The sequence below is a fragment of the Polyodon spathula genome, chromosome 12, assembly GCF_017654505.1.
Source record: "Polyodon spathula isolate WHYD16114869_AA chromosome 12, ASM1765450v1, whole genome shotgun sequence".
Lineage (NCBI taxonomy): Eukaryota > Metazoa > Chordata > Actinopteri > Acipenseriformes > Polyodontidae > Polyodon > Polyodon spathula.
Genome location: NC_054545.1, coordinates 30781681 through 30794756, shown reverse-complemented (window position 1 = coordinate 30794756; position 13076 = coordinate 30781681). Strand labels below are relative to the sequence as shown.

Sequence of the window (13076 nt, the reverse complement as noted above, 5' to 3'; positions counted from 1 at the left end):
CTTAAATAGAGCAACGCCTTCTGTGGCAAGATTTTGATGAGCGTACAAAGTAACGAATTGGCAAGCTTAATTTCTTTGTACGTCTCAAAACGCGTTTCGTAGTGTTACGCTACGGTGGCGTTTGCTCATATTGGCTAAGCTTTGTGCGGAAAATTTAAATTCCAGTTTTTTTTTTTTTTTTTTTTTTTTTTTTTAAAGAGCAGGTTATGAGTGAAAGGCTTCGTGTTACTCCATAGGATAAACACAATTTAGTTTTTACTGGAGTACAAAACCGTTAATATTTATCGATCGAGAAGAAAGAGCACGATTTGAGCAAAATAATATCAGCTATACGTTTGTTCAGAATTTAGCGTGTGTCAAATCGTTTGGAAGTTCACTCCCATATATTTCGCCACAGTTTTTTTTGTTTTTTTTTTTTTTGCAAAGGCAGCAAAAAACAAGCCGGGGTTATAGTTTTAAAAAAGTACATGCATTTACAGGTAAAAAAAAAAAACAAAGTTAGTTTTTTTAGAGAAATGATTTTATATTGAATAATAGCATGCTTATACAGGCATGCAGGCGTCCGTTTGCAACGCCCAGTTTCAAATCCGCTTAGAAGAAGGATACTTTTGTGAAATCTGTGGGAACAGGAAGTCTGTGTCCTTCAGATTATATATATATATATATATATATAATAATATCTATATAAACTACACGTTTGTTTGTCGAGCTAAAAAATTAGATGTAAACTATCACGACATCAAACCGCTCACGACGGTGTTTTCACGGTTTTTGCTTTCTCTTGATCACAGGATATGTTCCAGTTTAGTTACTAATTTAAAGTTACTTAGTTCACTGTTGTGAGTTTATTTTAATTAGCGGGGGAGGGTACGGTGTTCTTCACAGAACAATAAGAGCAGCAACTCCTGTCCGGGAAAAGCAAAACATTAGGTAAGTGCTGACTTGAGCAACATATTATTTTTGATGCACCTTTTCCTTAGTTATAAATGTGTAGCGTTTTTTTTTTTTCTTTTTTTTTTTTAAATTACCTGCTAGTAATTAGTTTGGATTGTTAAAGAATGGCTTTGTAACAGCAGCTAGAAACTTCTACCAAAACAGTATCCTATATACTACTACTCGCTAAACCGTCAGTCTTTGTGGGTTTTGTTTACTAGAGCCCCCGACTGTTCTGTATGCTTGACAAAATGAATTTCATATGCAATTCCATTTTAAGTGGTGTATTATCAATTATAAAATGGATATGTGGGAACACAGTTAATTTACTATACATGGCTTAATTGGGACATTATTATTGGGTTGTTATTATAAAATATTGTGAAACTGTATTATATTGATGTTGCACACAAAGTGAGTGATAGTAGACATCTAATTTTAAGGATCAGCATTGGAATTTGGAGTTTACACACGTATACGTATCCATTTGTTTGTGTCTGTTTTCCAGCAATGTCGGAGAACCCCTCCAGTGGGCCAGGCTCCAGCCTGAGCTTTCGATCCGGCTGCAGGATGCTGCTGAACCTGGTCAGGGAGCGGGACTCGTTTGTCTCCTCTCCAGAGAAGGTGATGTCTCCCATCACTGACCTGGCTAACAACTTCAGCAACCTTAGTGCATTCGCAGGAGGGTAAGGATCACTGTAAACTAGTGAGTTACAGGGGTGCTGGTAGAATGTGGGAGGGCGATATCTGGCTTCACCACAGAAAACCGCGAAGGAACTTTTCACTTGTGTTGGTAAATGGTAACTGCTAAGCAACTTTCATTGTGTCCATTTCATTGCAGCCACCTCTCCAAAACAGGTTTAGATTATTGCATGTATTCAGAAGCACTACATGCATAAAACTGCAGCCCATCCCATGAATTTTAAAACTGTAAAAATACATTTGTACCCATTTTACATTCGGTTCTGTTTGCCACGATTCCCATTGTGAATGTGTCGATGCTGTGTTTTGATTCCAGTGACACTCCAAAACGCTGCCTGGATCTCTCCAATCTGAGTAGTAATGGGGAAACCTTGTCACCCCTAACGGCATCACCAGACACGAGAGACTCAGGTGTGTGATGCCTTTTGATAGGGACCTGAGATTCATGTTAATGTTACTAGATCTCATGCAACGCGAATAACTGTAACAATCAACACGTTACAATTACAGAATATGTATATTTAAGCAACACTGTCAGGGGTATATCTATCCATCTATCTGTGTGTGTGTGTTTAATAAATATAAAAAATTTGCAATTCAAAGGTTTGATCATGAGTAGAAAAAAGAAAATAACTATTTGTGCCAGCAATGCTACAAAGCTGCTGACATTGACTTCATATGCAAAGGCTTATATAAACACTGCATGATATTTACAAACCATTGGATCAGAGATGCCATTTCTGTTGAGTTCCAGGTATGCCTTGTTTGTTTTTACAGAAACTCCCTTTACAAGCTTAGTCTATTTTTTTTTTTATTTCTTTGCAGATCATCCTGTCTCCCCTTGTCACTTGGAGTCCCCTGTACAGAGGTTGAAACAATTAAAAATCATGTTAAGCTTAACTTCCTTCTTGGGCCATCGGTCTGACAGCTTCTGCTCTTCCAATTTGGGAATCTAGGCTCGTCTTACATTCCATGTTCTAACAGAACTCTGGTATATGTTGCATTCCCACGACTAACTGTTCCTGCCTCCAGCAATTTTTACACAGTTGTAATGATTTTCCTTTCTATAATGTGGCTTTCAGATGGGACACAGGATATTTAAGGCTTTTCTTTAATTCCCCAGTTGAATATTAAAACACTAAAAATAATGGTACGGCTACTATCATAGTACTGTACATAAGAGGCAGGAACAGCGAAAATGTTAAGGTGAAGTGGAGTTTTCTAATGCTGTATTTAAAAAGAAAAAAAAAAGACAATGCCACTGTGCATCATTTAACACTTCCATTTCTGTGCCAATATTTTATTAATACATTCTAAAACAAATGCTGGAGTAACCTGATCCACATTTTGAATTTAACTTAAGCCTATGCTTGTTGAATGTCACATCCTGTCTTCTGAAAAGGTGATGCTTTCTCCCCCCACAGACATCAAAAGGTCACTCCAGAACCGGACTCTGTTAGAAGCAAGTGAGTGTCATGATAGTGGTTTTGATGACTGTAAACCCTTTTTTAAACTGTATTCTGACATTTACATTAAAGCTTGTGTTTCAGTGTTGCAGGTACTACTTTTGTAAACCTCTAGATGTTCATTTATTTCTACAAATTGCTAATGTCTCCTCTAGATATCGTAATAATGAATTCCAGACTGTTGCTCCTTTCCATTTCTCCTTGCTGCCTGTAACTGGGTAGTCACACTGTACCTCATGCATTGTATTTATTTTCAGGAAACCTCACATAAAACGGTTCAAGCGTATACTGGTAAGCATGTGTTTTATTCAGAGTGTCATCTACTGAAACCCTAGAGATCCAAGAGTAGCATCTTTAGCTTGGCTGCAGACTCCCTGTGTGTCGCAGTGTCTACTTGCCAGATTTAGAAATTGGAAGAGCATATAATGCAACCGAATATGGGAATTGTTGGTGTTAAAGATGTATTTACTTTTTTCTTTTTAAGCCTAATTTGCTGTGTAGTAGTCCAAAGTGTAACGACAATTCCAAAGGAATGCAGCTGGGCGTTGTGGACAGCAGCCCGATGTTTAATAACAAAGAAAATGTAAGTACTGCACTTTTTTTTTTTTAGCAAGTTTTATTCACTGTACTGCATTTGCTGTAGATTATTAAAACATCCACTAGAGTGCAGTGTGGACATGTATATGATTACTTTATGGCTGCTTGTCTGTGATACATTAAGAAGTTTAAAGGCACCACGCATCATTTCTTTCTTTCTATTTTCATGTTATGTCACAGGATCCCGACTGGTTCAAAAAGCCCAACAGAGCTGCTCCCCATTCTCTTAATCTTCAAAACACAGATTTGGAGAAATTTGAATTTCACAACGGCTTGCTCATAGTAAGTCTAACATCAGCAGCAGACAGAAGTTGCATTGTGTTTTTAATAGTGTAGACCGACAACTATATGCTTCGAGCAGCCTCTCTAGTGTTTTGTTTCTGCTTCAGTTTTCTTGATCTGGTGGTACATATTTGACTGTATTGCAGCCGGATGTCTATGTGGATGAGTGTGAGATGAACGTGCCGTGCAGTCCGATAACTCTTGGGGGTTTTGAAGAACACGATGGATACATGGAGATTATCAATGGAGATGAGAGAGAGGTATTTCTACGCTCCTGTTAAGTCTTTTGCTGCACAATTGGAGGAATTTCAAGAATAGGTGTGTTTTGCTGTGAGGAGGGTTTTGAGAAGTCTAACCTGAATATTCTTTCTTTGAGCTGTTTCAACATTGTGAAAAATAAACATAACTTTAAAACACATTTTACACATGTACAGGATACACACATTTGTTCTACACAACATTTTGCTGATTATTTAATGTTTTCTCCCATCAAGACTGGGATTCAATTTAGTCACAGATGGAAAGTGCAGGTTAGGTTGTTGAGTCTGGTTTTGTTTTTAAATGTTTTTTTTTTAATTTTTTTCCTGCACTATATAGAATTACAGTAATGCAAACATATCCTCCAGTATGGCACTGCTGTTGTCCGATCCCCTAATGAGCCAGGAGATGGATTTCTCTGTGAGTACAGACTGTTGTTGTCCATCTCGGAACTTCTTGCAAACGATTTTTATTTTTTATATAAATGCAGCAATAATAGTAATACCAAGCGCATGCATTCTAATACTGTTATTATAGCAACACAATTACAGTAAATTGAATAAAATAGTTTAGCTGTTCTGCTTTGCCAGTTTGTAATGCAGGTTTGTGCTTTCTGCTGTCCTGCAGATCCAGGCTCCCAAACACAGGTCCAGGAAGGGACTGTTCAGGTCTCCTTCCATGCCTGAGAAGCTGAACCGGCCATTGCTGAAGAGAGCGTGCCGGCAGCAGGATGTGGAGACCCCAGTGAAAATCAAGCGTCGGAAAAGCATCAGCAGCCCCATTCAGGAGGAGAGAGAGGAGGAGGACATGAGGACACAGGTGAGACTCTGTCCCATTTACATAATTTCAGCAGACCCACTAGTATCTAAAAACCTCTCAAAACAGTACCATTTCATTTTGTACATTAAGTCTAATCAGGGTGCAAATCCAGTGACTGAAAGATATTCAAGCAGATTATTGCAAAGGTTATTGGTAGCTGGTGGTGTTCACGAGATACAGACTAGTGCTTTGTTTTCTGTAGAGACTGTTGCTGAAGAAGACTCTCTCGCTGTGTGATGTAGACATCAGCAAGGCTCTAGATGAAGATGTGGGCCACAAAGAGCTGATCGGAGATTTCACTAAGGTAAAAGGCAGTTTCCTTACTGTTTTGGTTTTAAGCCGTGCAGTGGTTTATTCTGGGTCAGTTAAATCTTATTGGACATGGCATAAGTAAGAGTTGAGGATTCTTTGCACTGCCTGTCTGATTGTGTTGTTTCTCTTGCAGGTCTACGCCTTGCCCACTGTAACAGGGAGACACCAAGATCTCAAATACATCACAGCGGAAACTGTGAGTAGCATGTGTCTCTCTCTCTCTCTCTCTCTCTCTCTCTCTATCTCTATATATATATATATATATATATATATATATATATATATATATATATATATATATATATATATATATATATATATATATATATATATACAGTGCCTTGCAAAAGTATTCAGACCCCTAACCAATTCTCTCATATTACCGAATTACAAATGGTACATTGAAATTTCGTTCAGTTTGATATTTTATTTTTAAACACTGAAACTCAGAATCAATTATTGTAAGGTGACATTGGTTTTATGTTGGGAAATATTTAAGAAAAATAAAACTGAAATATCCTGCTTGCATAAGTATTCAACCCCCGTGCTGTGGAAGCTCCCAGTTTGCACCGATGAAAGAAATTGCCCTAACGAGGTCACAATTACCTTACCATTGGCCTCCACCTGTGAACCATTAAAGTTCCTGTCACATTTTCTGGATAAAACACCCCACTGTTGAAGGATCATTGGTAAGGCTGTGAATCTGAAGGAAAATGAAGACCAAAGAGCATTCTACAGAAGTTAGAGATAAAGTAATACAAATGCATAGATTAGGGAAAGGGTACAAAATAATATCCAAGTGTTTGGATATCCCAGTGAGCACAGTTGGATCAATAATCAGGAAGTGGAAGCTGCATCACACCACCCAGGCACTGCCAAAAAAAGGCCATCCCTCAAAACTCAGCGGTCAAACAAGGAGACTTGAGAGAAGCCACAGAGAGGCCAGCAATCACTTTGAAGGAGCTACAGAGTTCAATGGCTGGAAGTGGAGTAATGGTGCACCAGTCAACCATATCAAGAACTCTGCATAACACTGGCCTGTATGGGAGGGTGGCAAGAAAGAAACCGGTACTCAAAGTACCATCTGTTTGCTAGAAAGCATGAGAGTGACCCAGCTGCGATGTGGGAAAAGGTTTTGTGGTCAGATGAGACCAAGAGAGCTTTTTGGCCAAAACTGAAAGCGCTATGTGTGGCGCAAACCTAACACTGCCCATGCCTCAAGACACACCATCCCTACAGTGAAGTATGGTGGTGGCAGCATCATGCTGTGGGGATGCTTCTCAATAGCAGGGACTCAGCATCTTGTTAATTGAAAGAATACAGGAAAATACTGCAAGAGAATCTGCTTCAGTCTGCTAAAAAACTGAAGTTTGGGAGGAAATTCACTTTTCAGCAGGAAAATGATCCCAAGGCCAAAGCAACATTGGAGTGGCTCAAGAACAAAAAGGTGAATGTCCTACAGTGGCCCAGTCAAAGTCCTGATGTCAATCCCATTGAGAATCTGTGGCACTATTTGAAAATTGCGGTCCACAAGCGTTGTCCAACCAACCTGAACAACCTAGAGCAAATCTGCCAATAAGAATGGGCCAAAATCACTCAAACTGTGCAAAGCTGGTACATACTTACCCCAAAAGACTTAAAGCTGTTATTGCATCGAAAGGTGGCTCTACCAAATATTAATGTGTGGGGGTTGAATACTTATGCAAGCAAGATATTTCAGTTTTTTATTTTTTTTAAATATTTCCCAACATAAAACCAATGTCACCTTACAATAATTGATTTTGAGTTTCAGTGTTTTAAAATAAAATATCGAACAGAACGGAATTTCAATGTACCATTTTTAATTCAGTAATATGAGAGAATTGGTCAGGGGTCTGAATACTTTTGCAAGGCACTGTGTGTGTGTGTATATATATATATATATATATATATATATATATATATATATATATATATATATATATACAAATATACTATATATATATATATAATCACACATGGATCAACAACCTTGTGTTACATGAAACTCGATACCCCTATGGGGATGACCGTTTGACAAATTGATTGTAGGCGACAGACAAAGACTTAAAGTATAAAAAAAAAAAACCTTGTTTAATGACCTGATCTTAACAAGAGACATTAACCATTGTGTACCACATGGTTGCTGTACTCCACCCACCCCCCCTTCCCCCCCCCCCCCCCCCCCCCCCCCCCCCCTCGGATTTAACCCCATTCATGTTGTAATAGATGGCTGCTGTACTCTGTGGAGAATTCAGCAGTCTTATTGAGAAGTACTTCATCCTGGACTGCCGCTACCCTTATGAGTACGAAGGAGGACATATAAAGGTTAGTTAAGCACAAGCGGGCACGTTTACAGATAAAAACATAGCAAGCCGGAATCATTAGTTCTGACATTTTGAAGGTAGAAAGCAATCTAGGTGTTGATCATGGTGTTATGTCATTGAATGATCTGTGGATGTGAATGTTTTGACAAGTTACCTCAATTCTTTTGTATTTCTTTTGTTCACCAGGGGGCGCTGAATCTCCACAAACAGGATGACATTTCCAATTTCTTTCTAACAAAAATCATCACCCCCACTTCAGAAGATAAACGCGTTGCTGTCATCTTCCACTGCGAGTTCTCTTCTGAAAGGGGGCCCAAGATGTAAGGATAGTATTGTGCTGTGTAGTAATGGTGCTGAAATTAGTGCAACTTGAACCAAAAAACAAGTGCCATTTTAAAAGCAATTTTTCATAACTGTGTTAAAAGCAAATGGCAAATACTAGAGAGACACCTCTCTAGTTTCTCGTACCTGATGATTCACTGTTCCCTTTTGAAACATTAAATATTGCAGTTCATAATTGGCTAGATTTGTGTTGTGTAAAGCTGGTTTCTGGTAGGTGTCTGGTATCCTTATTTGTTTTATAGTCCTAAACTTTAAATCTACCACGTTCTTCCAACACAATTGAAGTCACAGTTCTATTTGTGAAGGTGAGAAATAATAGGTAAACCATCTACATAAGTGTATTTGTGTTCCCTATAACCCAGGTGCCGTTTCCTCAGGAAGGAGGACAGGAGTGTGAATGTGTATCCTGCTCTGCATTACCCCGAGCTGTACATCCTCAAAGGAGGCTACAAAGATTTCTTCCCTGAATTCAAAGTATGAGTCCTTTTCTGATGCATGATGAATTCTCTGCAAACAAAACAAGCATATGAAACTTAGAGCGTTTTTCATTTTATTTTTTTTGGGTGTGTGCATGTGTGTGCATATACAGTGCCTATAGAAAGTCTACACCCCTCAAACCCCAGTTTCTGCTTTATTGCAGAGAGCAGCAGTTTTTCCTCAAGGACTTCTCTGTACTTTGCTCCATTCATTTTCCCTTCTATCTTGACAAGTGCCCCAGTCTGCTGATGGGAAACATCCCCATAACATGATGCTGCTGCCACCACCATGCTTCACAGTAGGGATGGTGTTTGGGTGATGCACTGTGTTGGGTTTGCGCCAAACATAACGCTTTCATTTAGGCCAAAAAGTTCCATTTTAGTTTTGTCAGACCACAAAACTTTTAGCTACAGAATCTCCTGAGTGTTTTTTTGCATACTTCAAACTGGATTCAAGGTGGGCTTTCTTGAGTAATGGCTTCCTTCTTGCCACCCTACCATACAGGCCAGATTTGTGGAGTGCTTGGGATATTGTTGTCACATGCACACTTTGACCATTCTTGGCTATAAAAGCCTGTAGCACTTGCAAAGTTGCCATTGGCCTCTTGGTAGCCTCTGATCAGTCTCCTTCTTGCTTGGTCATCCAGTTTGGAGGGTTGGCCTAATCTAAGCAGGGTCTTGGTGTTGCCATACATCTTCCACTTCTTAATCGTCTTGACTGTGTTCCGAGTGATATTAAAGGCCTTTTGATATATTTTTTTTTTTATACCCATCCCCTGATCTGTGCCTTTCAACAACTTTGTCCCAGAGTTCTTTTGAAATCGCCTTGGTGCTCATGGTTGAGTCTTTGCTTTGAAATGCACTACCCAGCAGAGGGAACCTACAGGAACTGCTGAATTTATCATGAAATCATGTGAATCACTACAATTTAACACAGGTGGAGGCCACTTAACTTGGTGTGTGATTTTGAAGGCGATTGGTTACACCTGAGCTAATTTAGGATTGCTATTACAAAGGGGGTGGACACTTATCCAACCAAGCTTTTTATTTTTAATTTTCTGCAAATTTCTAGAATTTCACTTGGAACTAATCCAGGTGGAAGGAAAACTTTCTATCGCTCTGGCAACCATGCAAACAGCAAGGTAAAAGAGTAATTGTCTGAAATGAATCAAGTGTAAGAGAAACAAGAAAAGAGAACAAAACACATTTTAAGGTAATTTTTGTGAAGTAGTGAATCACCCAAACTATGGTATTGCATAAAAGACAGATCACTGAAAGATTTTAGCATAGTACTGGGTAAGTTTGACCGACTGTTAGGCCTGAATATAGATTCTGTCTTTACTACACCCTATAATCCAAAAATGTGACATTCAGGGATGGAAATAAGACTCCCATTGCATAGCAGTTTCATCCAATCCTGGTTTTACTAGGAGTTTAGTCAGATGCACCTGAGCTTGTTACATATACTCTGTGGCTAATCAAGGTTGTAATAAAACCTGGAATGGAAGAAACTGCAGTAGGAGTCTTTTCCATCCGTGACGTTGCAGAAAAGAATGTCGACTCCTTGTCCTCTCCTGACCTATTCTGAGAGGAGTATCCAAGAGCTTGGAGGAGTTTTGTAAATTGTGTGTTGGGTAGCTTTTTAACCCTTCCCTTTGCTCTGCTGTCCAGATGTGGTGTGAACCCCAGTCCTACTGCCCCATGCACCACGAAGACTATAAAGATGAGCTGCTGAAATTCAGAACGAGGAGCAAGTCATGGGCTGGGGAACGGCGACGACGGGAGCAGATCACACGGCTGATGAAGCTGTAAGACGAGACAACAGGGGGGGGGGGGTCTTCTAATGTAGACAGAACTAAAGAAATTTCTGCTCTCACCAAATGATCTGTGGATCTTAATGGATTCCATTTTTACCCTATGTTGTACATGGGTAAAATGAAATCTTCTTGGGTTCTTTTGAAACCCAACATCACACAACAGCCTGATTTCTGTAATTTAGTTTTTATAGGTCACTTAACAGATTTAGTAATCATTTATGATGGGAATCTTGTATTTCGGACAATTAAATTAATCGAGGTGTGTTTTGTCCGTTTTTAAAATCACAATCTATAAATTGATTTTTAGTATCCCTAAATTTTAATGTGCAGTATTTATATTGTTTTGTTTTTGTTATCTACATAAAAAAAAAAAAAAAAAAAAAAATCCTATACCTTTCTGGACAGACCTAGATTCCAAAATCTGTGGTATATAAAGCCCTTCAGAGTTGCATTTGGCTGCCGATTTTACTTTTGCTTATTTGTTTTGTTTTTTTTATAGAGACCAAACTACAAAATATTTGGTTTCTATGTCTTGTGTTGTGTGGGGATATTATTTTTAGTTTGGCACCAAGTTTAGGTGCAGGATACAAAGGTTTACAGAACTACTGGCATTATTATTACTCGAATTTCAACAAAATGAAGTTCATCAACTAGAAACCGATCTCCTTCTCTGAAATCCAGCTGTGGATTATCCACATCCAATCAACTGTAGTAAATGAATGCATTTCAAGAGGGACATGTCTAGCCTTTAACAAATGTCAGATCATGCTGTGCTTGGCTGCACTCCTATTGCAATGCAATGATTCTCTTGTACTATTATATTTTTGTGTTCTCTGTGAAGGTCCATGTCTAATATAATTCTGTATTTTTATTACTTGAATGCCCTGCAAAAATAAATTACATTTTATATGATTTGAGTAAATATCATTCTAAAATGCTGAATTTTATTGAATTTATTCTTGTGTGTGCCTTGGATTGTGATAGTTTCTGAAGTACTGTACTCTATTGTCTTTTTGATTCTACGTGGTTTGTACTGTACTAGTGATCTACTGCTGCCAGACATGGTATCTTGATATTGGTCTAAATGTAATCATGCTTTTATTAGGGTCGATGAAACAGAATTGTGCATACAATAGAACGTTCAGTACCAATACTGTGTTTGTGGCTAAAAATTACATTAGAGCATTACTTTGTGTGTTCTGAAAGAGGATTATTGCTACTGAATCTCTGCATCTGAAGTCTTGAATAATGACTGGAGGGTTACATTAATCCTGCTACAGCACTATCATGGTACAGAGGTAGAGAGGAAGCTGTGACAGGGGCAGTTGTCTTTAATCAAGTCCTGTTACAAACAGCCTGGTTTGAAATGTCTTTTTAAAATGTTCCACTGCCTGTGAACCAAGTGAGATTGTATTTATTTGTTCTTTAAAAGGAGAGGGTATTGAAAGTAGACAACTCTTTGTGGTAATTTAGGGACTTCATTGCTTTTTGTTTTGTAATATTTAACAATTGAGCATGATCCCTTGTGCCTGTTTGTACCAGTCAGGGGAGGGTTAATGGTTCACAGTATCAATAATTCACTTTGTCTTGGACATGATGATGCATTCAGCTGCCAGTAATAACTTTTGCATCTACAGCACTGTGTCATTTCCCAGTATATTATTTATGTTATCAAATAGGATTTCAACACAGTGCACATTTTATTGTTTGAGTACATGACTATGGATGATGATTTTATAAGAAAGACATGATCTGATCACCTCTTACACATTCTCAGAAGGTTCAAGAACCTTTTGTGGGCGTCTGGTACCTTTTTATCTTTGGTGCAATGTTTAGATATTATTATTATTATTATTATTATTGTAGTGGTTAACATCATTGCAATGATTCCTTCCAAGAATATGGGTTTGTTATTTGAGTCATGATGGGTCTGCAATGGTATAATACAATGTTTTAATTGCATGCAATCAGAAGCTGTGGTAATCCCCTTCCTCCTTTTAACAGCATTATAGTTATACAAATAATGAAGGAAGTACAGATTTTAGCTCTGCTTTTGTCCTCTAAAATATTTGTTGCCATTAGTAACGTGTACTATTTTTAGCTGAGTGTTTTACTGTAGCAAAATGATAAAAACCCAATTGTTGGGCTTTCCAACAAGTGTGTTTTAGATAAATGTGGTTGTTTCCTTTTACCTTGTGAAAATCAAATGTAACAGTAAAACTGCCAATTCTGATCCATGAAGACCGAAAATGAAAACGAATAAACTTGTATATATTGTTTTATCATTCTTATGTTTCCTTTTTAATATCTGGGATGGATTTGTAATGATGTGCGTTAAAGTAAGGCTTCAATGTTCACAAATATTTCTCGATGTCTAACTGTTGTAAACTAACCTGTACTGTTTAAACTGTAAATTTTGAAGCAAAATCACTGGACTGGCTCCCACAATGAAAAGGTCAAACATTGAAGTTAACTGTGATGAAATAGCAGTGGAGCCACTGGCTAGAGTGGCTGTTATGTTCAGTTTAACATTTACAATACCTGAATTTACTAAACAGAAGCCTACATGATTAAACCTGTTACTGTGTTTGAAGTCTGTTATAATGGATCATCCTGCAGTCTCTCCTCAGTTACTGTAAATAATGTATTTGTAAACCTAATGCATTTGAAACAACCAGGTTCCTTTCCAGATGTTTCATGGAAAGAGTGTTGCAGCTCTTTTTGAAT

At 38.1% G+C, this 13076-nt stretch overlaps 1 protein-coding gene across 1 annotated transcript; it reads left to right on the top strand.

Annotated features, from left to right (window-relative positions):
* The first annotated feature begins 710 nt into the window (after positions 1-710).
* LOC121323933 (M-phase inducer phosphatase 1-B-like) lies at positions 711-12851 on the top strand. Its single transcript, XM_041265271.1, has 17 exons — positions 711-930; positions 1442-1619; positions 1952-2046; positions 2461-2503; positions 3060-3101; positions 3359-3392; positions 3586-3684; positions 3879-3980; positions 4127-4240; positions 4578-4658; positions 4866-5057; positions 5260-5361; positions 5503-5565; positions 7617-7715; positions 7901-8034; positions 8419-8530; positions 10204-12851. The coding sequence occupies exons 2-17, from the start codon at positions 1444-1446 to the stop codon at positions 10342-10344; spliced, it is 1629 nt and encodes a 542-aa protein (XP_041121205.1). The 5' UTR covers positions 711-930; positions 1442-1443; the 3' UTR covers positions 10345-12851.
* The last annotated feature ends 225 nt before the right edge of the window (positions 12852-13076 follow it).

Bases quoted from the DNA above. Each gene is read 5' to 3' on its own strand.
- LOC121323933 (XM_041265271.1), top strand. From the start codon at position 1,444: ATGTCGGAGAACCCCTCCAGTGGGCCAGGCTCCAGCCTGAGCTTTCGA. The intron at 5,058-5,259 runs GTGAGACTCTGT...TGTTTTCTGTAG, and splicing joins AGGAGGACATGAGGACACAG to AGACTGTTGCTGAAGAAGAC. The intron at 5,362-5,502 runs GTAAAAGGCAGT...TTTCTCTTGCAG, and splicing joins TGATCGGAGATTTCACTAAG to GTCTACGCCTTGCCCACTGT.